This window comes from Phymastichus coffea, unplaced genomic scaffold (genome assembly GCF_024137745.1).
Source record: "Phymastichus coffea isolate CEN01 unplaced genomic scaffold, Cenicafe_Pcof_1.1 PCOF00137, whole genome shotgun sequence".
Taxonomy (NCBI): Eukaryota; Metazoa; Arthropoda; class Insecta; order Hymenoptera; family Eulophidae; genus Phymastichus; species Phymastichus coffea.
In genome coordinates this window covers 25823-51770 of record NW_026706948.1, presented here as the reverse complement: position 1 = coordinate 51770, position 25948 = coordinate 25823, and the positions used below count along the sequence as shown (strand labels likewise).

The 25948-nt window shown below is 31.6% G+C and overlaps 5 protein-coding genes across 14 annotated transcripts in view; 3 read left to right on the top strand and 2 right to left on the bottom strand.

Annotated features, from left to right (window-relative positions):
- Positions 1 to 9335, bottom strand: part of LOC131671857 (probable beta-hexosaminidase fdl) — a 46126-nt gene extending 36791 nt beyond the window's left edge. For 3 of the 4 annotated variants that reach the window (XR_009302580.1, XR_009302579.1, XM_058948626.1), the window contains exon 1: positions 8971 to 9335. The gene's annotated coding sequence lies outside the window, so the exon portion shown is untranslated. The remainder of the gene's footprint in view (positions 1 to 8970) is intronic. The other variant, XM_058948627.1, reaches the window with a different exon arrangement.
- An 854-nt stretch (positions 9336 to 10189) lies between these two features.
- LOC131671881 (uncharacterized) lies at positions 10190 to 14438 on the top strand. 3 transcript variants are annotated; one of them, XM_058948666.1, is made up of 5 exons: positions 10190 to 10335; positions 10404 to 10472; positions 10813 to 13178; positions 13268 to 13470; positions 13547 to 14438. In XM_058948666.1, exons 3-5 carry the CDS (start codon positions 10882 to 10884, stop codon positions 13960 to 13962), a joined length of 2916 nt encoding a protein of 971 aa, XP_058804649.1. In that variant the 5' UTR covers positions 10190 to 10335; positions 10404 to 10472; positions 10813 to 10881; the 3' UTR covers positions 13963 to 14438. The 3 variants fall into 3 exon arrangements, with proteins under 3 accessions (XP_058804649.1, XP_058804648.1, XP_058804650.1); XM_058948665.1 differs by having other exon boundaries at positions 10190 to 10472; XM_058948667.1 differs by lacking the exons at positions 10190 to 10335; positions 10404 to 10472 and having other exon boundaries at positions 10746 to 13178.
- Positions 14439 to 15068: 630 nt separating this feature from the next.
- LOC131671880 (uncharacterized) lies at positions 15069 to 20530 on the top strand. Of its 2 annotated transcripts, XM_058948664.1 has the most exons (6): positions 15069 to 15166; positions 15467 to 15664; positions 15776 to 18793; positions 18871 to 19073; positions 19155 to 19189; positions 19267 to 19427. In XM_058948664.1, exons 3-6 carry the CDS (start codon positions 15840 to 15842, stop codon positions 19297 to 19299), a joined length of 3225 nt encoding a protein of 1074 aa, XP_058804647.1. In that variant the 5' UTR covers positions 15069 to 15166; positions 15467 to 15664; positions 15776 to 15839; the 3' UTR covers positions 19300 to 19427. The 2 variants fall into 2 exon arrangements, with proteins under 2 accessions (XP_058804647.1, XP_058804646.1); XM_058948663.1 differs by having other exon boundaries at positions 19155 to 20530.
- Positions 20531 to 22358: 1828 nt separating this feature from the next.
- On the bottom strand, positions 22359 to 24365 carry LOC131671854 (programmed cell death protein 2). Of its 4 annotated transcripts, XR_009302578.1 has the most exons (6): positions 24351 to 24365; positions 23642 to 24273; positions 23171 to 23579; positions 22994 to 23096; positions 22810 to 22923; positions 22359 to 22574 (listed from the first exon to the last, which is right to left on the bottom strand). XR_009302578.1 is itself a non-coding variant. In XM_058948621.1 (5 exons), exons 2-4 carry the CDS (start codon positions 24009 to 24011, stop codon positions 22826 to 22828), a joined length of 1050 nt encoding a protein of 349 aa, XP_058804604.1. In that variant the 5' UTR covers positions 24012 to 24273; positions 24351 to 24365; the 3' UTR covers positions 22359 to 22574; positions 22810 to 22825. The 4 variants fall into 4 exon arrangements, 3 of the variants coding, with proteins under 3 accessions (XP_058804604.1, XP_058804606.1, XP_058804605.1); XM_058948621.1 differs by having other exon boundaries at positions 22810 to 23096; XM_058948623.1 differs by having other exon boundaries at positions 22810 to 23096; positions 23171 to 23399.
- A 99-nt stretch (positions 24366 to 24464) lies between these two features.
- Positions 24465 to 25915, top strand: LOC131671855 (transmembrane protein 50B). Its single transcript, XM_058948624.1, has 4 exons — positions 24465 to 24735; positions 25011 to 25117; positions 25196 to 25356; positions 25444 to 25915. The coding sequence occupies exons 1-4, from the start codon at positions 24637 to 24639 to the stop codon at positions 25545 to 25547; spliced, it is 471 nt and encodes a 156-aa protein (XP_058804607.1). The 5' UTR covers positions 24465 to 24636; the 3' UTR covers positions 25548 to 25915.
- Positions 25916 to 25948: the final 33 nt, after the last annotated feature.

Here is a 25948-nt window from a genome sequence, read left to right as displayed (position 1 = left end):
AATGTCCAAAGTATCCAAGCATACAGCATAAACCACACAGCCTCGCGTGAGTAATCGGCACGCTCGATCTACCGGCGAAGTACAGTGCATTAGTGTTATTACGCAGACTGCGATGTGCAATTTTGAGAGAGACAGAGAGCGGCAACTACAATAGCGAATAACGAAAGAAAAAAAAAAGCGAATGACGCGCTGTAAAAAGCGCATGAAAATGAACGATAACGAGCCTTATCTCGTAGTAGGCAAAAGAAAAAACAATAAAAAAACATATAGAAGAGCTTACGATTGCATACACACTGTCCACAGGCGCTTTTATCAAGGATGCATATGCATCTGTATATGCGCGTACGAGGGTATCGATGAAGCTTCTCCGTCTTTATTTTTTACGTAGTTTGCAAGTCTGCACAATGTGCAACGTCGCGATTGATCGATTCGTGATATCGTCGCAAAGTTGTTAAGAGAGTCGTGAATCGTGAACCAATCAGCGTAGGCAACATTTTCGCTGGAAATAATCTTAAAGTAAAATTGCAGAAAACCGATATTTTCCTGTTAGCTTGAAATATTATTCTCCCCTTGTAATTTCCTGTTACAAATAAGACACAATGGAATATTTTATCAATCAACAGGCGAACATTGTACTCTATTGTGAGACGTACGCGAGTATGTGGTAAGAGATCATTTTATCACATTGACAGTTGACTCAGAAGTACTAAAATACAACGATTCTTCGTATAAAAGTGCAGTTTAACAGTCGACTATTAAAGTATTTTATGAGAATAGCGTGGAAATGAACAAAAAAGATTCTTTTGAAATAGAATTTCAATATAAAGATTCAAAGAAAAATAAAACGGGATTTTGAACGAAGCTAGAAAAAAAATTTCAGTTTTCCTGCTAGAATAACTTTTTGCGAGCGACGATACATCCAATCCTCGCTATCGCATTGCAAAAGAAGCACCGCGCTCGTAATTAAAGAAAAAGCACAAATATATACATATGTATATATATAATTTATAGGCGTAGGTTTGTTGTCGGTACGAAGGCACGATTACAGACTGGAAAACCTCGCACGTGCAGCATATCGCGTGGCCGGATGCCAGTCTATCATCGGCGGACGCTCGTCGTTCGTCGTCGCGCACGAGTGACAGAGCGCAAATTTATATCGGAGAGCTCCAAGCCTTTTTCTCGCGCCCGGACGTTTCCGCTTTTACGTTGCGCTTATTGAATTACGTATTAACCCATAACGCCCGGCGGCCTCTCCTTCGATCCTGCCTTTCGTTTCACGTCTACTTTATTGTTTGCCGCTTCTACTCGACAGAGACGTATCCGGCAGAGTCCTTGCTCGAGAATGATTTTTTTCGCTCGTCGCATTCTGCACAATTAGCAAATACGTCTAGCAGCAAATGCCATTTGTCGATCCGATAGTCTAGCTTGTGTTTGAAGAATGATTTGACACTGCTGTGTCGATTTAACTCTGACAATGCTCTGCAGAAAGTAAGTTCACCCTCCCGCAACGAAAGCAAGTACGGATTGTGCAGTTTGCTTTACAACTGTCGGACACGATTCGCCACTCGCTACATGCAAATTTCCCAGGACTCCGCATCGCCAGTAACACACTCAAGTGTATTGAAATTCATCGATCCTTGCCACAAACAGGACGTCGCTTCTTCAATCGGATTTCTATGCAAGTTTGTCCTATATACAAGGCAAAAGCTTCTCTATACCTACTCCGCGACTTACGTATATACTTTGCTTGTTCGTGTTTATCACGTCGGAAAAGTCACGACGGTTGCGCTTTTTACCGTCAAACAAGAAGCTTTCATAAACAATTCATCATCATTTTATCGAGAACTTTTAAGTTTTTACTTTCTATCGATGTCTTATTTCACTCAACTTTCTGCACAATTAATTGCTTTATCTCTGTTCATCGATGATAAAAATATAAACATTTCCAATACTCCGTATTGCATGGAAATTATGATCTTCGACTTCCTTAACCGTGTTTTCGAAGAGATGTCACACTTTGCTGTGTAATTTGAAAAAAAAAACAACAAAAATCACAGTTACGGTTAATTTAAAGAAAAAAAGAGGCAACGGACGTCATCGCGCACATCGTCGTAACAATAAACTCTCGGTTATTCGTTCAACCATAATGAACGGTTTACGGAATTTATGAAACTACTGCCTCGCGTCCGTATGTTCGTTACTTATATTAGTTAGGTGGCCGAACGCAGTAAAAAAAACATGTCCTGAGTAGCCCATCCACGTAATCGCTCCAATAGCAACAATTCAAAACGCAGCCAGCTGGTCTCTCATACTTATGACAACCTTCGTATATAAAAAAAAGCCTTGCAATTTTCGCTTATCACGCGGCTCCCATTACCGGCTAATCAAAAAGTGTCGCTCGTTTGAAATTACAGCGTGTGTGCGAACGCTTCTTCTCCGTTTTTCTTTTTTTCCTTTTTTCGCCGGCGTCGCGCGATTGCGTGACTACGTAATGTACAACGAGATAAATTGGCCATCGGGAAATGAATAGTCCGTTCATTTGATTACAGGCGTGTATGTGTCTTTAATGATTTCGATTATCTGTCTTGCTACGAATAATATGCCCTTCTATTGAATATTGACATGTAGCTGAAGTTCGACCGTCAGTTATGGGACTCTTTAGCGATATATCTTATTTGGATGCTGCAGTTTCGACTACCATTATTGCAATATTGACGTTTTTGGTTATTTGCTGTTATTTGCACGACCCTCGGAGTACCTGGTACTATCAGCTTATAAATCGAACTTAATCTATTGTTGGCAGATAAAATGTTAAGCTACGCGGACGGTTTCTAAATTTCATCTTTATACGACCAAATATTTGAAGATTTGATTTGAAATTTATTTTAAACCTGAAGATTAAGATCCAGTCGTTTGAAAATCAATTACAATAAAAGATACGTGGAAGTGTTTTGTTCGCTATCATGGTGTAGTAAAGTATCCGCTAAACTACAGCTTCAAGCCTTTCTAAATAACAGGTCAAATATATCCCCGCAAACACGCTTACACTACTTTCGTTAATAACTTCGAAGAAAAGTAATCCTCGCGAAAGCTAGCGGCGAATGTTCAAATTGCGCGAATGAGGGGGGAGGGAGGGGGAAAGCCACACGAAGTCCAGTCGAAGCGAAGAAAAATTAGAACTTTAATTGCTTGTGCACAATTGCGTGGGTTAAAATGCAAAAAACCGTGTTGGTTTTTTTGCATGCGCGCACAGACGGCGAAAGTAATTTTTTTTTTGTATCCGTTTGCCAGAAAGAGATTGCTTTTTCTCGACGCAGAGACACACTGCCGAGTGTGGCCAGCGGCGCACGGGGCACTTAGACTCGCGTAAAGCTGAGAAATTCTGAGAAACAACAAAGAGAACGTGCCGGCTACTGAAAATACTAGCGAACCTCGTGTGCAAATGCAAGAGTATGTACCCTCGGCCCGCGTAACAGAAGCGAAACGCATTCCTCCGAGTCAATGCAACAAATAAAATTCGCGAACGCGGAATCTCGCGGTGTGCTCATTTTTTGATGCGCGGGCGCACCAGCCATAAAGCTACGAATGAAAGAGAGGTAAAATACGCATGCCTTCACAGTGGTAGCAACGAGTTGCTGCCCAGAGGGGAAATAAAAGTGCACACGAGCGCAGCAAACGAAAATAAGAGCCGTCGCCGTCTTGACCTCAAAAATAGACGCAAAAGAGAGAGAGAGAGAGAGAGAGTACGTCGCCACGACTCCCAATGGCCCGCGGAAAATTTTCTTTATCCCGGACGAACGCAGCAGGAATTCAAATTCTGACGCGTAGTGTGTCAACATTGATCATTCGTACCTCGTAAATAGTGTTGTCTACGCATAAACTTTGGAATAGCCTCGCTTGAGTATTCGAACTTGGATTATATTTCACTGGCCGATGTGAACGAAAAATGTTTGGTGTGGAAAATTTATAATAGACGATATCAGACCGACAGCGCTGTAATGAAAATGGTAAACAAAAACGATTTAACATTGAAAGTTGAAGCGAGACCCACATAAAGTCTACGATTATAGTAGTCGAATTATATGCTTACTGGAAAGTAATAAAAAATTCTTTAAAAAATTTTTTCCTTATCAAATCGTTTACGTAATTGATGCAAAGCTGTTGAAGATATAATAAGCAGGCCCTGAAACTGTGGCAATCGTTAAATGCCCATCAGAGCAGGTACAGAAGAGGCGGAACAGCCAAAATGACGCTAAATCCCGAGACGTATATATATATATAGGGAATAAGGTACTCTATACGAATGGCACTGGCGGATCGACTTGGATGTGCGGGGAAACCGACAGACGCGCGCGCGACAGACGAAAACAGGAGAGAGCGTCTTCGATCTAAGCACGCGTAAGTCTGCGCGGATTTAAAAAAAAAAAGTGTAAAGTGCGCCATTGCAATTTGAGCGACGACCGCGATAAACAATAGCAACGAGCGGGCTCGATGCGCGTGCGTGTGTATGCGAGTACGTACGAGCGCGGATTGCGGTCGGGGCGATCCGTGTGCGCGCAAGTGAATTCCTGTGGCCTCTAACCGTAGCAGCTCGGGGATCTTCTTCTGTAACAGCCCGCAATGGAGGTGGAGGCCGATGTCACGAGGCTTTACGCGAGAACGGTGACGAGCTCAAGGATCGAACGGGGACCGTTATGGCGCTCGGGGTGAGAGAGCTGCAGCGGCAGACTTTGCCGAGTGCTCGAACGAACGAGTTGCTTCTTGCGATATAAAAATATCGCCTTATTCTATCAAAACAATAAAAATAGAGTCGAACCAATGACGCCAATCAGCGTCATACGCTTCATAATCGTAAGCTAATATTGCTTTATACTACGGTTGCGTGGTGAAACGAACGGTGTTGAATTGCTCAAAAAATGTTTGCGTTTAGCGGATTATGAGATCGGAGTACATTGCCAAGTAACGCAACAGTTGGCTACGAGGAGCCCTTCCGAAGAAGTTGCGATAACGATAACACTAAGTTTATCGCCTAATATACTAACGAGAACATTCCTGTACGCCAATTTGTAAACGTGCCATTATGAAAAAAAGTTTTATTCAGGTCGGGGTAAAATTCGATGAAATACAAACTGAGCTCAACAGTGGCGCACTGCTTGGGCATCCAAAATCGAACGATAAACGATAAATAAAAGTGAAGAAAAGTACGCAGCCCATGTACGCGCAATCACTTGGGTGTAATCAGCACCTGTAGCACTGTAATCACGTGACACGTGACTGTTTATCGAAAAATCAGCCGATTAGCTTCGTAGTGGCAGAATTAGAGCTCAGCACTACCGTAGGGAATATATTATTCGATTAGCCCAATATCCGAAACCTCGAGCGAAATGCAAGCGATATCGTCGCGCGATTATGCCTTTTAGGAATTGCTGGCATTTCGAGAATTACATTGGCAACGTTAATGAATTTTTTACCGGTGGTACAGAAGTGTGACTTTTTCACTACTTTATGCACATTTTCGCCCAAAATATTTCAGATTTACTTCCTCCGCATTATTCGGACTGCAAGCAAATTAATTTCAAGCATGAATCCTTGATTGACTGCAGCTACATGGAATCAATGCATATATCGCGAATCGTACATTCCTCACGCTACACATTTGATGAATATTACATTTAGTTTATATTCAGTTTCAATTTACATTGGAATATCCGGAAATTTATTACATAGATATTGGTTTAATGAAGAAATCACGATGCGAAATTTATCGATGAATACTGCCTCTTATACATAAAACACTTAATAAATCTTTGGGTCAGTTAAGTTATCAATTTCACGATAATTCAGCTTATGTTACAACGAAGATAAATTATACAAAAACTCATCAAGTTATCAATTACACTGATCGATTTTTTCCTTCAGAATGAGAGAGGCCATAAAAATAATCAAGAATACATGAGAATTCCCACAGCGACTCGTTTACGCATATTTCCATCATTATTGTTTTCGCGCCAATTCGTGCAGAAATTTCAACTTACTATTCCGCCAATAACGCCACGATAGAGGCTATTATTTGTAATCGAATGGGCAACTACGTATATTTTCTAGTTATACGTTTCTACGGAACGAGATGAAACCTTATTAGAAACAAAATCAATACTTTCTCATGACCTATTCAGTGTAGACTTTTGCAAAGAACAATGTGCTCTTCGTTTTGTACCAAAGTTCGAAAGTAGATTGCAGAATGAAAAAACAAATGTGATTATAAATTTTTTCCGGACGAGCGTAATTTAATTTATTTTTTCGATCGTTGAGATTCGCTCGCACGGTTAAAAAAATCGGGACTGCGCATTTATCATTTTCCAATAAAGTAATTAGCCGATCACAAAATACTGTACCGTGCGATGAATCGTTGATGTTTTACCAATAAGGAATTTCCTTTTCGAATCAACATATCTAATCGACGAGAATCTGATCGCAGTTGGCGAGTCAACGAAATAAGCAAATAATATAGACACTCATGCGATAACAATGACAGGTATATCTCAACGAAAGATTACGCACAAGTGTGAAATTCTCGAGCGTGTGTTTAGCCTACACACGAAGCCTGCGGAGTTGAATCCCGGAAGCCTCTCAACGAGAGCGTATTATTGTGCGGCTGATCCTCGCTCGCGCGCGCGCCTTTCCATCAAATTCGCGCGGCATTCCACGACGCCGAAGTGCGACAGCGCGCGACTTAATTGCGCGCAGGCTGTACGCCTCGCCGTTCGTGAAATTTCTCACTTTCGGATGTTAAATTTTCTTCTGTATACTGCTTTCAACGAAATAAATGCGATTTTCCAAGTTGTGATCTTCTTAACCAGACTTTGCGCTTACGTAATTATACATAACAAGATTATTTCCGTCTGAATAGTCGAGCTTTTTATTTTTTACCTTATACACGACGGCATTTATCATTTGGAAAATTATGTAGTAACGAGAGATCTCGAGCATGAAGCTTGTTCATAATCGCAAAGCTATTTCTAATAATAACACTTTCATTACTCTTTCACTTTAATGTCATGCTAAAGTGTGATTACTCGGTCAATTGAATATTTCATTGAAATTATAAAAATATATTATCGTGCCTTCTTATTACTCAAGCTTTGTGTACAAATTTGAAATTGATAATAATTAGAATTAACTTCTACTTTTATTTTATGTCTTCATCTGAGTAAATTCGTCGATATGTTTCAAGTCATAACAATTTGATTATTAAAGCATCAATTTGAATAATCGACACACTTTAAGGACATTGCACGACTGATAATTTTGTAGGATATTCGTATTTTTTTATTGCATAGCTTGGTACTTGACAGCTTGTAATGAACGGAGTGTTCGAAAACCTGATTGGATTTAAATATCGCGGGAAACGCGTTAAAATGTCATCCTCAGCGGTTGAACATTTAACAGCATCATCAAATTAAAATAATTTTAAGTTGCGGTATAAGGTAATGAACTGAAAAATTAAAAATGACGCGCGCACTTCACTGAATAAATTATCAATTGACCATACCTATCACACAACCCGTTGATATAAATATCCACAGAATTATTGGAAAAAGCGGAAAAGAAAATAATAAAGAAAAAAAAAAGGGAAAATCCGTTTCTCGTGCATGCAATCCTCACATGAACATGTACTTGGTTCAAGGTAAACACACGGGAGAGTTAGATAGAAGTGAAAAAGTCTTTTTCCTTCTGGCTTTCTGGCGACGTGACCCTCTTCTCTCTATCCACAAAAAGGGAAACTCATTACACTCGATGCTCTCGCGACGTGATCAGAATGACAAAAACCCTGCAAAAGAAGTTTTTCTGGCCTTTTTTTGCTGCAAATTTGCGGAGGCCTCTGCAGAAATTAAAGAAATTTATATGAGAGAAAAAACATTCTTTTTTTCAGGACGAGTGAGAGAGAGAGAGAGAGAGAGAACTTTAATTTTGTTCTTTTTATGACGCAGCGATGAGATATTGCAAAAACTCGTTCGATATTCAAATTCTGTTGGTAACGCTCGTAACATGCAGATCGAGCAGAGTTAAATTTGTAAATTGACTTGCATTAAGTGAGATTTGTACAAGTGTAAAAAAGCATTTGCATATTTGTTTTATTCATTAATCAACGTAACGCAGCTCAGGACCATCTGTCTCTCTTGCATAGTGAACGGCATATAATTTAATTTGCTGCAAACGCATTAACTCTTTGAAATCCTGTCTATGAATTGGAATGGGATGTAAATTGGCTGTTTAAATGCGCGAAAATTGAAAATAACAGACGAAACTCGATTTTTATGCGTTACAAAAAACTAACGCACATCTATCAGTTATATAAAAAATGTACAAGCTCGTAGAATACTTAATTTTTATCACGTTATCCGCAAGCGCCAAAAGCTTTCGCGCCACGCTAGATAGCTGAACGCAATTCTGACAGCTGTCCCATACGAATCTTTATCGATTTGTTCCGCGAAAATTTAACGTGTCGCACTACTGTTCAATGCGCTCTATCCGTGAGAGAGTAGGAAATAGTCATTTTCGAAGTAACCGTTAAATTTGCCAATTTATTAGCTAAAACTATTCCTTGGAATTTGGAGCGATTACGAGAGATGTTTGGCAGACGTTCATTTTTCGAGTGGGGGAATTTTGTAAGAGTTCAACCAACGAAGATAGGCGCTTAACGCTTAAGCGTCTATCTTCGTTGGTTTAACTATTATAGCTGCTTGATGGTTTTGTGGAAAATTCGAACGTTGATAGATATTTATCGACCAAGTGGCGAAATTCATATAGATACAACGCTAGCATCAAAGTGGTTGATAGGTAAACCAAGAGAAATTCGGGTTGAGATAAAGGGTCGGCCAACACTTATGAACAAAAAGATGGATAACAGCAGCGGTGGCGGTGGCGCGTGTGGTGTTGTATATGTATAAACGAAGCGATGAACCTAACCTTACTGAGTGTGATGTTTCTAGCGTCCTGTGGCTGTTCTGCTTCTGCTTTGCCCTATTATCCTGAATTGACTTTTTCCCGCTGTGCGGTCAATCAGCTGCAACGCCTGCCAATCTTTCTCAGCTGTCACTCTTTCAACGCACTTCTAACACTCGATAACGCGACACTTGCTTCGAAAATTTGCCACCTCGACGCTTCACGGCTCCAACAATAGCTTATATAAATTTAATGAATTTGTTCGAATGGGATTTAGAAAATTAGTATAAATGGCAGACACCTTTTGACAACGCGTGAACGCGAGAGAGAACAACCTTCCGACAGAGTCTGGCGCTCGCCAGAGAGTAGTACCAGAAGTAGTATAAGCTCTCTGTCGTCGTGGTTGCGCGCCGCGGCGGCTGCCCCTCTACTCCTAATACTTACTTGTTACCCCTTCTCTACCCCCCACCTTAGCGATTGTATGCGTACATACCAACACAAGTTGCTCACCTGCTTGCCTATCCGCTTTTGTGTCGATGGAGCTTTGCTCTATTTGCTTGAGAATCGATTTTTATATTAATACTTTCTTGAGTGTTTAAGAATTTATCATTGTCATTATTATTTTCTTTTAATTTGTATTGCCTGCGAGGTTTATAAACATTTATCGAAAATAGTGATATACATAAATGATTTAGATTTTTGCGATAAAACCATAGATTTTTTATGAATCAAGTTTCCTGATACATTTTTTGTAATATTCGGGTAAATAAACTATGTGAACGTGATACTATTGAAATGTTAGCTTATAAATAATAATAATATCGAAATTTCTCTGTGTACGATAATGTACTGTGTTTACATACATATGTATAAATGCACATATTATGATATAATTTAAAAACAAGTTATGAATTATTCTCTTACTCCGATGAAGAAATTTAATATGCAAAATAATGATTACAATAGCGCGTGAACAGAAAATTGTTATCACATTACGTAGCGGTTAATTACTATATAAGTATACGAAGGATGAGCAATAATGGCTTGTTTAAGTCTTTTCTCTTTATAAATAATTTTAATGGATTCATCGGTATCACCTGATATTACTTGCTTCGCCATTTTTATTGTTTAATCTATAATAATAATCTATCGTTGATATGCTTAAAAAATTAAAAAACATTCGATAGCTCTTTATTATCATATCGTTTTGCTCATTCGATAAGAAATTAGTCGACACTGTCGACAGTTACAGCTGGTAGGTTATAAATTATAACTGTGAAACGTTTCTAGTACTGTAGACATAAAGAAACAAAACTAGACACAAAACCATAACAAATGACCGCTCATACTAGTTAACTAATGGTGTTGATTGTTAATTGGACTTTTTAGGTTGCTATTATTATTATTATTATTATTAGTGTTTTTACAACGATATTTATTCCAGAAATTATTTCTAGAGGTTATATTACAGTAACGTAAATAACAATAATAAAGAATAAAGAAGTATATAAAAGATTGATGAAAGTGTAAGTTACCTCTTTGGAAAACTTTATACTGATAATTGTATCAACGGCGTGCATTGCCGTTTCGTACAAAAATTTTATCTAACAATTGACGATTGCGCATGTATCAGCGGATAGTACGATTCTCAAATATTCAAATAATTGTTTGTTTTTATGAAGTTAAATAATCTTGAATTTTATAAAATTCATAAATGAAAAAAGTCTAAGGCCAATTTTTAACACTAATGTTGAATTCCTTACTTATTTTTTAACCAATGTAATTGTTGAAATTAAAACCCATATAAAGGTTTGAAAATATGATTAGTAATAATAATCTATAATAATTTTGATGTTTATGATATAGGAACTACAAGAATGAGAAAGTTATTTTAGATACTTCAGAAAGTGTATGTAAATTCTATTGATAACAGAAATGAGTGAATCTACAAAGTTGGCTGACCAAGTTTATCAGGAAACAGATGTGAATCGGGCACAAATTCAATGCTTGAAAAAAATTAATGAAAAGAAAGATTCTTCAAACAATTTAACAGACAAAGATGGAGAGATTACTGAAATAAATACAATAAAAAACACAGAGATAAAGATGGACCAGGACGGTCATTTGAGTTTGAATCAAATATTCAATTTTCCATTACTAAACAAGAATGCAGTAACTTGGATTGATTGCACAAATTTTTATTTCTGCAATTTATGCAAATGTTCTATTCTTGGAATAGATGAAGCATACATCCATATAACTCAAAATTTTCATAAGCAAAATTACAATATGAAATCATATTGTAAAAATAGGTACGACCGAATTCAAAAAAATGTAGATATTTTGAATGAATATAATCAATACTTTTGGTGCTCAAAGTGTGATGAGAATATAAAAATTGATTCAATATTGATACAATGTCACTGCTTATTCCATTTATATGAGATTTTGCCAAAATCACATCAAGATATTTTTCAATACTCTGTTGTTGATAACAAACGTTCTTTAAAGTGTTCTTTGTGTAATGTAACAGTAAAGAATCATCAAACTTTAGCAGAACATATAGAAACACCAAAACATATACAAATATTAGATCTCTTATACAGTATGAATAAAAAAGTTAATTGGGATGATGTAGAAGAGCAAACAATTAAGAAGAAAGTAAGTTTAAAGTCAATTAATTATAAACCAGAGACAAAATATCTACAGATTAGGAGCACAAATGAACATGTAGATGAAGCAACTAGTGGAAAAAATAAACTTATTAAATTGAATATTTCAGTAATTGTATCACAGTTGATGAAACTTTTACAGTTTTTTATCTGTTTGACATGTGATAAGAAATTTAAGTCTTTAAAATTAATGCAGAAACATTACCAATCTTTGAAACATAAAAGGGCACTCGACAATAATCATTTAGTTATGAGTGATTCTGTTAATAATTTTATTCAGCCTTTTAATTATACAAAGTTTTTTTTACGATTATCAATACATGGTGATTGGAAACCAAAGCCAAAAGTATATCCATCAATACAGTCAAATAAGATTAAAAAAAATATTGCCTATCAAGAAGATGTAAAAAACTTTGGTAATCAATATATTTCTATGTGCATTGAAAATAATTTAGAAAATACCTCAAGCATCTACAAATTAAATAGCAATGAACTGCATCTATTTAACTTGGGCATTTCTTTAATATTTACTTTCCCCTCTTACAGAGTTTGCATTCCATGTAGTTATAAACTTCCGTTAAAATATACATTTGAGCATTTACAAGATGAATTACATTTAGAAAATTTATGTAAAATGGAAGCAAATGCTCTGAAGTCTTATGTTAAATTCAACTTAATAACTCTTGCGAAATCTTCTATTGCTCTACATAATGAATTAGAAGGTTATTTAAAATGTTTCACTTGTGAGGTAGATATCAATAATACTGATTACGATATTGAAAATCATTTAAAAAATAGAAACCATATTGTAAAAATGAATCTAGTTATGTCTAAAAAATATACTCTTGATAAAATATGGAAAAACATTATAAGAGACATTTGGTATTATACAGAAAGGTTTTTTTGTAATGTATGTAATGTAAACTACGACAGAGAAATAAATTTTGCAGTTCATCTTAATCAACCAAAACATCTGAAAAAAGTAAAGAATAATAAATCAGGTAGTAAAATCAACATTTGTTTTACTTGTTCGAGTTGCTGGTATGGGGAACCTAGTTACATTGAACATTATAAAAAGAATGTTCATGGCTGTTTCAGAAATAATTTTCACTTGTTTCTGAGAAAATCAGCTTCAAGATTACTTAGAAATTTTGATAAAACAATGGATAATTTAATGATAAAATCATATTTTTTCAATCTAAAAAAAGATAAATTATTGCTTCAATTTATTGAAGAAACAGTAAAAGTTGTATATCCAAATGTCAAAGCTTATTTGTTTGGCTCAAGATTTTTATATCTTGGTTCATCTTTGAGTGATGTTGATATATTCTTAGAATGTGAAAATAACTACACTGAGATTGGGTCTCAAGAAAAAAGTAAACGATTTATAAAGAATATTTACAAAAAATGTTTAATAAAAGAAAAAAATATATGGAAAATTGAAACAGTTTTATTAGAAACAAGAGTTCCAATAATCAAATTGGTACACAAACCGTCACTTTTAAAATGCCACATTTCTTTTTTAAATGGCTTGGGAGTAGAAAAGTCTAAATTAATAAGGTACATATAATATATTAGTATTCACAAAAATACACATTTAACTATTCCATATTTTTATATATTTTTATGCAATAATTATTTTATTGCAGGAATTATGTGATAGTAGATGGTTTATTTAGCTATTTCATATGTTTCCTAAAAGCATGGTTTAAAGCTTGTAAATTGTATGGATCTAACTGTATTAATGGATATGCAGTAACTTGGTTTGCTATTTTTTACTTGCAAGTTGAAGGTCATTTACCAAGTGTATATCAGTTGATTAGACAGAAAAATGAATCATTCATTGTAGATGGTAAGAGATGACTCTTTTCCTTTCAAATAAAGAATTACAAAGAAACTCTTTAAATAAAATAATTATATTTTAATAGGTTGGGAATGTGGATATTCCAATATCAATATTCCAATATCAAAGGAAACCATTGAAAGTGAATTTAACATAAGGACGATACTTCTAAATATGCTACGAGGATTTTTTAATTTCTATGCAAAATTCAATTATCGTGAGGAAGTTGCTTGTCCTTTTCTTGGGACAGTCATGAAGAAAAAAGCATTTGTTGAGATAAATAAATTGCCACAAGAAATGAACAATTATAAAGAACGGATAAAAATGGTAGAAACGGAACATTTCAGATATGATTCCCCATTAGCAATTCAAGATCCTGTTGAACTGTCTCAAAATATAACAAAAGCTGTTACAAAAGCCCAATTAATACAATTTCGGGATTGCTGTTTTCTCAGTTTTAAAGAAATCGATCTGCAAAATTATTTTAAGGATGTTCAGTGATTATAGTTAAAGTTAACAGAAATCTTTGAAATTCAAATGTCGTTCTATAGATTAAGTATAGGCAAATATTCTATAGATTAAATATAACAACTTTTAAGACATCGCGAAACTCATCAGCATTACGGACCACCCACTTTCCGCTTATCTTCATGGTATAGGATAGGGCCTTTCGCTGTGCCCCCACCCCTTCACTTCAGATCATTAAATATCCTTAAATTGGACATTTGATTTTAAACTAGCTATTTTTTTACAACTGGCTAAAATATCGACGAATACATGTAATCATATACACGTTGTTAACTTATTTTAGAATTTGTTAAAAGTTAGCAAAATAGCTATATTAATTACGAAGAGCACACGCCTCAAAAAAGCACTTGAAAATATCTAGTATTATAACGTGAAGTTTTTAAACTTGAGTATCCTAACGAATTTCTATGAATTAACAAAAATTGAAAAATGACATCAATTTGTGTGATAAACTGTAATGACTGTTAAACAATTTGAAATAAATTTTCTTTTAATGATGATAGTATTTTATTCACCAATTGATCATGTATATGTTAATACTAGAAAAGTTTTTATATGTGCTTCTTTAAACTGTTTTTTATTACGAAGGGATTTAATGGATTATTTTGATGTTATAATAGCATGAAAAAGTATAAACAAACTTTCGTTTAAATTCTTTTTTGTGTTGATTTAAAAACGTCAGGTATTTTATAAGCACTTTTTTTAAATTTATACCATTTTTACTTTTTATAAAAATTATTAAAACTGAAAAAAACGTTACTTATCTAATCAAAACTTTCTATGTTTCGCTAATAATTATTGAAAGAAGTATGTCTGGTATATTCAATCGTCTTACTACACATATTATATATGTTTTTATCATATAGTTAGCACGTTCTACAATTAATAAAAGTCGTTGTTAGTGGATAAAATATTGATGGTAAATGGCTTTTTTTTTAAAAGAATTAAATGTATATACGTGCCAAGATTAACATCGTGGTTGTGGTGGTAAAATTCCACTTTAAGTTCTAGGTGAATATAGATTTATTATTCAGGGTTCGCATTCTAGATATACTATATATATTATAGGATTCCTGCCACGAAAGTGGCTCCGTAGAAGCCTTGCTGACTATCGTAATTCTCTCTCTGAATGAATTATATTTTGTATTTAGAAGACTTACATACTTACAATAAAAAGGTAATTATAAAACATTTATAAATTTTGTGTATTTTGTCACATCCACGTGTGAAATATTGTCAATGCAATTCAATTAAACAATATTAACTGACACACAATAGATTTTATAAATAAAATTTTACTTTACAAAAAAAATTAATTATTATAAATATCTATTCAATAAAAACTTTTCATGTCAGCAGTACTTGAAAATTGTAAGTGAACTTGAAATCTCTAACAAATAAAATTAATACATTATCAATTGGAAATTAACGACTATTTAACGATCATTAAGTTATGTTTTGCATTATTTTGTTGCAGTTTCAAAGTATAGTATTCTTGTTGGCATTAATGGGTCGACTATTGTTGAATCGTAGCAGACAGCAGACCGATGTATATGTGGCGTCCGTTCTTTTTCTTTGTGCTGTGTTCAGTTCTAGCAGTGAATAGTTTTAAATTTATTTCATTAAGCTGAGTTGCAGAACAGTTGAAAAACACATAGATTTTGATAACAATGAGGTATTTCGATTCAGTTTATAAACAATACAAGTTTTTGAAATAGCGTTTTATTAATTGTTCATGAAAAATTGTAATTTAATAACCTATATACTATCGTATTTTTTATTACAGTTTTTTATATTTCAAGGTATAGTCTTTTTGATATTCAGGAAACAATCGAAATTAATAATCAAAGATGTTTTCAAAATTTTTGGTAAATCGAATAATTCGTAATGGAAAAGATTGTATATGTTGTTTGTGCCATCATATAATGAAACAATGTGACTTTAATGTTGTTGAAGAACATCTGCTTTCTGACGAACATAAAAGAAAATTAAATCAGATTGATGAAGAACAACAAGCAAAAGAATTAAAAATATTATTAGAATTTACAGAATCAGAGAATATAAAAATTTTTGAAAACTGGATTACTTTTGACATTAATAACATTAACTTTATAAGATGCCATATTTGTGATTGTAAAATTACTGGTTTATCAAATACTATAAGTCATCTTGATGGTCATCGTCATAAAATAAATAAGAAAAATTTAATTATTTCTGATACATCTCAGCCTATTGATGAGTTGTTCTATCAAACTTTAGAATCACATTTAGGAGTTCTTGATTTTAGTTTAAAATCAAATTATATCATTTACGATGAAAAATATAAGTTATACTATTGTACAATCTGCAAATGCAAAATTATTAAAACTTCAAATGTTACTAAACACATTGAAGGATTTTTGCATCAATTAATATTAGATGCTGAAAATGCTGTGAAAACAAAATCAGTTGAAAACGCTGTGAAAATAAAATCAGTTGGAAATGCATCTCTATTTACTGAAATATACAACTGTAATATATGTCAGGTTTCTATAGATAACAGTACAAGACTTAAATGTCATATTGTATTACATTTATATAAAGAATTTAATTCATTAAGAAACTTTGATTTAATTAAATGTGAATTAAAATCAAATGAAAAATTACACTTGGAATGCTTGCTTTGTAATTCTTTTCTGTGTGAATTACACATTAAAGATGCTGATCAAGTTTTAGTTGACCATCTTGAAACAAATTTTCATCTTGATCGTTTAACTATTTTTAATTATGTTAACATTAATAAAAAGTTTTGTCTACGAGAAAAACCTATGAATGAGCAATTTAATGATATAAATCCAGAAATGTATAAACCAAAGGAGAACATTTCTTTAACACTATTGTGTAATTTATGTTTTGTACAAATACCTATAGAAAATAAAGAAAGTCATACTTTAGAAAAAAGTCATATTAAAAAAGTGTCAGAAGATGCAACAAGAAACAAATATACAGTAAAGAAAACTGAATTTATTTCAGAGAAAAATTCAGATTATTATATTTGTTTTATATGTAATAAATCATTTTTAGAATGTTCAAATTTGCTAACACATTTTCAAAAATTTGAACATCAATTAAAAATTATAATTCTTAATATGATAAATATATCTCAAATCAAACTGATACAACAAAATGAAAAATGTGCTTTTCAGTGTTTAACATGCAAAATAACTATACATGGTTGTAAATCTTTTTTTGAGCACATGTTGGGAAGAAAACATAAAAACAAACTATTATTACCATCAAGTAATTTGGAAAATTTAAATACTACGGTATTAACTCAAATAGCTAATGAATTACACAAAAGGAGTGCAACTTTTCAAAATTTGCCCAATGTTAAAACTGAAAATGTGAAAACAATTGAAAATACAAATAAATTGAAAGCTAATATTGATGAATTGGATCAATTTGGTTTTACTACAGACAATAAACAACCACTTTCTATACTTAAATCAGATATGACAGATGAATTATTAGGTAGTTTGATTTCACTCGATTTGAATAAAATTAAAAAATTTTCATCCAATCCCAAGTTACAGTCAGCATGCTTACCTAAAGCTGAAGATGAAGGAAATTCATATATTGCAAATCTCCTAGCACATGGTAAAAATTTTATAAAATTTTGTATTAATCCAGGTCAAAATAACATATTTAATGTTGATAATGAAAATATTAGCTTAATAAAATTAGGAGTCACTTTGACAGTTCCAAACAAATTTAAAAGAGTTTGTATTCCATGTGAGAAACCATTTACAAATGATACACAAATTTTGTTCGAACACTTACAAGATCAAGAACACCTGAAAAATATTGGTAATATTCTAGCTGGTGACAAAGACACTGAAAATTATTCAAAACAGTATAGTGGTTTAAGGCTTGCCAAATTACATATGTGTGTATTATCATGTAAATATATCAAGTGCCTTGCTTGTAATATTAAAATAGAAAATAATAATCACATTATTAAACAGCATACCAAAACATCGATTCATAAAGAAAAAAGTATACTTCGGAAAAAAGAGTCAGAGCAATTATTTAATCAATATTTTAAAATTTATAAAGATATTTGGTACTATGCAGAATTTTTCTATTGTGTAATATGTGATAAGAGATTTCAGTTGGAAATAGGTTTTGTAATACATTTAATTAATCGTACACATATAAAAAAAGTCGCTCACTTCCAACAAAAAGGAACTATTTTAAAATTTGATCTTTGTCATCCATGTACAACATTTTGGTTTGGTGAAGATCACTATTATAATGACCACTGCAAAAGTGATTTTCATAAAATTTCTGTAAACAAAAATGACTTCATGATTCCAAATTTGAATATTCCAGCTTCTGAATATCTTAATAATATAGATAAAAATGTAGATTTTCTGATTAGTGAGTCCGACAAAGTAGATCTAGTTAAAGATGCTAAAGTAAATTCATTACTGGAGGCTATTTTAGAAGCTGTGAAACCTATATATTCTGATGCTAAAGCTTATGTTTTTGGTTCAAGATTATCTAATTTAGGATTTCCAGATAGTGATGTAGACATTTTTTTGGACTGTAATAATGTATATTATAAAAGTTCAACAAAACAGAATCTAGAATGTTTAAAATCTATGCACAAATGTATTGAAAAAACACCAAACATTTGGAAAGTGGATGAAGTTTTAATATCTACCAGGATACCTATCTTGAAGTTAAGGCATTTACCTTCAAATCTAAAATGCGATGTTTCTTTTGTTAATGGGTTGAGCGTTGAAAAATCAAAACTTTTAAGGTGAGTCTATATCTTAAAAAATTATGTAATATATAAATTATACATATATTCGGTATTTACATAAAATGAATTTTCAGAATTTATAATGATGCCTTTCCTGGTTGCCGAAAATCAATCCTTTTTATGAAAAAATGGTTGACCCTCTGTCGACTGTTTGGCTCAGATTGTATAACAACATTTGCTATTTCATGGTATGTCATTTTCTATTTTCAGTTACAAGGAATTTTGCCTTCAGTGTATGAATTAATAAAAAATAAAAGGGTATCTAAGATTGTGGATGGTAAGTATTTATTTGGAAAACAATAATTAATTTGTTGACTGAGATGTAAATAAATGCTTTATTTTTTATTTGTTAAATAAGGTTGGGAATGTGGATTTGAAAAGATAACTATAGATGTAAGTTCAAATCTTTCTATTAAAGAACACCTAAAAGGATTTTTCACTTATTTTGCCAATTTTGACTACCAAAAAAGTGTTGTGTGCCCATATTTGGGCAAAAGTATTGATAAGCATATGTTTGCATATATTGATGAACTTCCTCCAGAAATGGACATCTACAAAAGATATGTACAGGATAATAAGGAGAAAATTTTCCGATTTGACTCTCCTATGTGCATTCAAGATCCTATTGATCTTTCACAAAATTTAACAAAAGCTGTTGACAAAAAACATCTTAGGTGTTTTAGACAATACTGTATTTTGAGTGCTAAAAAATGTTGAATTTACATCAAAGTGCTTTTAATATAGTTACTGTCGTGTGAATTGTTACTGTAATGTTGAGAGATCTAAACTGAATTAAAAATAATTTTAATATTTTTTTATTGAATTATAAACATTTATTTACATTGAACTGCCTTTAATGATTGGAAAGTAAAAAAACATGTTTTTCTTAATTTTTATTTTGTAATTTTTTTAGTTTGTCACGATTGTAGACAATTAACAAAGATTGTTTCCACTCTGAATTTCACAATATTTTGATCATTTTCCTTTAATGATACTAGAAATGCATCATTATGATTATTATATAATCTCTATATCTCCTATACCTTTATTCTAAACTTATTTGTGTTTAATAAATTAAACGACATTTTAATGAATGTGGGCTTATTCTTATTATTATTCAAAAATGATTTTTGATTGATATACTTATTTTAGTATAATTATTAAACACTATTTCCCGACCAATATTTTGCATTTGAAAAATCATTTATCTAGATTAAATTATTCATATTTTCTAAAAAAATGACGAGTCGCTGATATATCCAGCGTTATCGATTAGTTGATGTAAAAAAAACGCGAAATTTTGAATTTTCCTATACTTTGAAATATTTCTATCATATCTAGGAGTGTAAGATCTATATTTCAGCAGTAAATCCAATTTATGAATAACATGGATCATTTTTTGCAAGAATAGGAATATGCCGTTAATAAAGAACATCAGAAGTTATATTTGAAATTATCAGTACAAATCAATAATTTTATAAGCAATTATGATTCTAAAATTAATATTGCTTCAAATTTGGTTGAAAGAGAGAAAAAGTGAATATAATAAAATGAAGGAAAATAGATTTTTATCTTTTGTACATGGTAAATTAAGAGGTATGTAGGTAACGGAAACTTATTAAAATATTAAATCCGTTAAATTTTAAGAATGTTCATGGGCGTTTTTAACGAGGCAATAAAATATAGACGATGTTAAATATATTACTTATACTAACATAACACTGGGGCCGTAACCACTACTATTAGTATGTAAGGTTTAGCATTGTATAATAATATATAATATAGCTTAGTATATTTTTATCAATCATAGGTTTAATTAATATTTTGGATAATTTTTCTGATTTATCTTAAAATAAATTTAAGTTCATTGGTTTTTGTAAAGAAAAAAAAATTGGTACAAATTATATTTGTATTCATCAATGAATCTCAATGGATATAGTATATTTCAAACGGTACAATTTATTCACAAATGTGTATGTACTATTAGAGTTTCAAAGTTGTAATGTAAATCATTCTAATATTGTAATAAATAACAGAAAAACATAAAAGAAAGAGCACTAAATAACACGTACTAGTATTTATTAAAAATCTTGTATAATTACAGTCCATATCGAAATGCTTCTTCAAATAGCGCTGTTTTCATTTTCGTAACAATCAGGATTGAGTGCAGACAATCGTGCATAATATAGAAAGAAAGCTAGACAAACGATATATTAAGAAATGCAGTTTAAAACAAGATGTGAATTCGTTTTATTGGTACATACATACAAGATCATTTAACGATATGAGTCACAAAAAGTTCTGCTTTTCAATTAATATGTTGAGACGGATAAAATTCCAAAAACTGTTTTAATCTTCATACGTTCAGTGTTTGTAAAATATAGACTGTACCAACTGTTGCGTACAGTATGACTATCGAAATATATGTGCATAGAAAAAATTCAATATTAAATTGCAAAATTACATTTACGCAGGGACATGGGTAGCATAGAGTTGCGTTTGGCCCAAAGCATACGTGAAAAGTATTGAAATTATTCTTTGATTCTATTTTAACATTTATAAATTAATCACTTGATTTAATCGTTTAATTAATTAATCAATGGTTTGATAATTTTAACACCGTTAATATGAGTTTTAATAGTTTGATATGATCAGCTTATCATGCAACTGATTGTAAATAACATAATATTTTTAATTAATACTTGTTAGTTTTTATTTATATCAAAACACATTTATTTATTATAAATTCAATAGTTAACAGATTGTTATAGCAGTATATTCATCCGGAAAAACTACCTATAGTCACAGAGGATAAACCTCTTGTTCGTAAGATTATAAATGCACATGGGCTTAAACTTTTTGTTTATTAAAGCGTTCTGATGAAGATTCGCACATTTATAATATTAAAAAAAATTCTTTTAGCACCTATTTGCGAGGTGCGACTTCGTTTGCAACTGCAACTTTCGATATATAGCTTTGTGTAAACTCTATGACCGATGAAAATGAGTTAAAATCGTCATACCTAACTTCTTTTGAATTCAAAGTACTGATATTGAAGTTGTATAAGGTGTATAAATGTTTTCATACCACAAGTTTATTCATTAGCAATCCAGCTTGCGGGTCCTTTTATGACGTACGATTATCTGCACTCAATCGTGATTATCACAAAAATGATTATGGCTACTTTGAGAAGCATTTTAATTATGGACTAATAATATAAAAGTTTTAATAAATATACGAGTAAGTCAATAGGTAAATAGTTTCCAAATCGTACAAGTGGTATTAAGAATACGAAGGATACAGTAGCAATATTATAATCTCTGAAAAAGGATAGCGTCCGAAGTGATTTGATAACATATTCAGAAAGAGCACATTTGTTATTTCTTCATTATTGATATTGATTCTCTGGACTTGTTTGGAAATGCACTACTATCGCGTATCATATCAGTGTTGATAAACGTAGTTAAATAAGTTTTGAATTGCAAAATAACATGAGAAGATTCCAATGTAAATATACAAATGAAAGCGTTAAGGTAATAAAAATAAAGCTTCAAAAATCTACTTCAGTTTACAAGAAATTTTTTAATATAGATACATGTTTAAGATACTATTTAAATACCGTTATATAGACAGTCAATACTAAAGTAAATTTCATTTTTTACATTCGTGATCTATATGACTCCCCTAATCTCTGATTTTCGCAGTAGAGTGTGTGGCTGCTTCAAAAATACTAATAAATATTTTTATAATGCAATATCAAATGTTGAAGGCAAAAGTGCTAAAATTTAAAAATTATTTGTTATTTTTTGCCAATTTTGATAATGAAATAATTATGTTGATGATTTTTTATAATTTGTTATATATTATTATTATATTGTTAAATTATTCTATAGTATTAGAAATGTTATGGATTTTTTTCATTTTTTAAACCATCAGATTTTGTATAATAATTTTTGTGTATGAATAAAAATTTTTAACGAAACAAGTTGAACAAACTTGTTTTGTTTACTTACATTTTATTGGGTTAAGTTATTGGGTTATTATTTCTTTTGTTATGTCCTGCTTCCATGCAAATTCTTTTACATATTTTGATTGTGGGATGCAAGAATTTTTGCAAGTATATATTGCTAGAATACCCCAGTCAATACTATTTAATACATCTTCTAATTTTAAATAATTAATAAGTTGGGGCATTACTTGGAATTCAAATTGTCTTATTTCTCCACAAATCTCACAGTTTGGAATCTCAGCAGGTTGATGACTTGATGAAATATATAATGGACTTCCACCTCTATTATATCTAGTTTTATGTTTCAAATGTTATTAAAATTTTTAAATATAGTTATTTTGCTTGAAAATAAGTATTTTACATACCTTATTACTTGATCAGGTTCACTTTTGACTCTCTTTTGAAATTTCAGAAAGGTTTTGTCTTCTATTTCACTAGCCATTTGTAATAAATCACTATCAACATTTTTTTCTGTTTGAAGAGAACCAGCTTGTCCAGATTCTATAAGATTCTGAAATGTTTTCATTTCTTGTTCAGAAGTATCTGTTTTATTTTCTGGTTCATATCGTTCTCTTTCTATGACAAGCTCATATTCTGGAAATAAAAATTGTGAATAAATTGTAGAGTTTTCACTACCACAAACATCTTTGTGACCATTTTTCCAGTCTAAGATTTGATGCATGCGACAGCAATAATTAACTTTTTTACATTTCCCACAGTGACTAGATGAATATATCCCACATATTGTACAATTTTTGGACCATTTATCACAAACTGTAGAAAATTAAATTAATGAATGTAGTTAATATTCAAAATCAATTATCAATATAACCTACTTATATCAGTTCTCCAATTTTTTTCTTCAATCGGTGGATCAGGTGGATAAAATTTATTAGATCTTTGCAACTGTGATCTTAAAACTTTTATATTTCCATTAGAATTTTCTTTACAGCAATCTGGATTCTTACAAATAAATACATAAATTGTTCTATGAAACGCCTTAGGATCTTCCTCGTAAGGTGCATAAATTTGACACAAAAATATGCAAGGATTTTTACAATAATTGCACTGTAACTGTTCTGTATTAGGAATGTTTTGTAAATCTAACCAAGCTGGTTTACCACCGATTTTACTAGGAAAAAAACGACTTTCCAAACGCCAAGGCTCACACTCTTCTGCAAATCCTATATCAATTATATCTTTCATCTTTCGTCATAAAAAATTCATGTATAATTTGATAAATTCACTTTTGTTAATTTATTTGTAGTTTAATAACAAAAAAGCAACATGTGAAAAACAGCATGTATACTACTCTATATATGTATGTATATATGTATACACTTGTGAGAATTCGAGTAAACAATCAACAATGCAAACGTAATTCGCAAACAATGCAAGTTGAGCAGAGTGCAGAGTGCAGACTCAAAGTCAAAACCAAGACGCTCATTTAACCTATAATAGTATGGTACTAAAATTCAATATATGTACTATACAACTGAGTGAACAAAAATAAGTTATATAATTTTAGATAAGTGTATATAATACCTGGTTTGTTTGCAGATGAACTATACAGCTTAAACTTACGTTAAATATAATACATAATATTTAGATATTACTTTTCACTTTTAAATTTCTACCACAAGAGTCCTCTGCATACCTGCTATCTGGTGTTGTTCAGGACCACATGATCTATTATCATCGCAAGTTCATGTCTATTCATGTAAATTATCACTGGCTAAAGTAACTGCTGTAGTTCATCACTTGTTGACAATTTTTATTTCAATTTTTCTATGTATATTGATTAAATTAAGTATTTATTCATACATATAAAATGGCTAATTGTTTAGAAAATATACAAATTCCAACTTGCATATGGTTTGAAAATGGAGAAAAACGAAATGTGTTGGCTTCAATGCTTGCTGGAACACTGGTAGGTATTAAGAGCTTTTTTTATTTGCAAATGTGTCATTTTAATTGTTAAACTTCATTTTGATAACAAATAGTATTGTCATGTTTGAAATAGTGCTTCTTTGTTGATAACTTATACAATTTTAAGTAGAAAGTTTAAATGCTTCAAATTTCTTATATTTTATTTCAATTTACTTCTGTAAATGACATATTTTAAAATATTTTATTAAAATATTCATTAATTTCAAAAGATAAGTTATCCTATTGTAATTTTAATGGTACAATTTTTTTCTATAGTTTTTCTTAGGATGGTGGTTCATCATTGATGCTCATGCCAAATATCCAAATTATATGGCAGGTGCTTACCATGTTTGTGGTATTTTTGGCACATTATCTTTATTGATGTGCGTATAACAGATTTATTATCAAGAATCTCTCATAAACATTATTATGTGTTATTTATTTATTTTATAAAAATTTAGGGTCAATTCTGTGACGAATGCCCAAATACGTGGTGATGCTTACAATGGAGGATGCTTGGGCCCTAGAGGAGCTAAAGGATGGTTGTTTATTGGATTTATGATGGGATTCGCAGCAGTGATTGCTGCTTGTTGGATTTTATTTGCTGATTTTGTTGCTACAGGTGAAAAATTTTTTAATCTTGTTATCTAAAACACACTATTATCTTTTTATTATCGAACATTGAATATGAATGATTTTTATGTTACAGATGGACCACAATGGCCTGGAGTTAGTTTGTTCTTACAAAATGTATTCATTTTCCTAGGATCTCTGACATACAAGTTCGGGCGCTCAGAAGAATACTGGAGTTAAATAAATAATTTTATAAATGAGTATTTATTTTATAATTATAAAGTAATTCAAATTCTATTCAATTAACTATTCACATTTTATGTACATATACATAAATAATTTTTTCTAAGGTTTTCTACAAGTTTGTCAATATGTCAATTTTATAATTAATATTTTAACTATATAAAATAACATAATTCTGAACAAAGTAATAAAAAAATTGAATTGACTAGTTAAAATTGAAAAAAACAATCATTGATCAAAAACTTATAGCTTAGTTTTATATTTGTTGAGTTATTTAATAACAAACTTAATTTTACTTCCATTCTTTTTAACAATATAAAGTAATAATCCATTGTAGCATATTATAAAAATACTTCAATATACAGGTCAGGTTAAAATAAACAATATTTGTTTTGTCA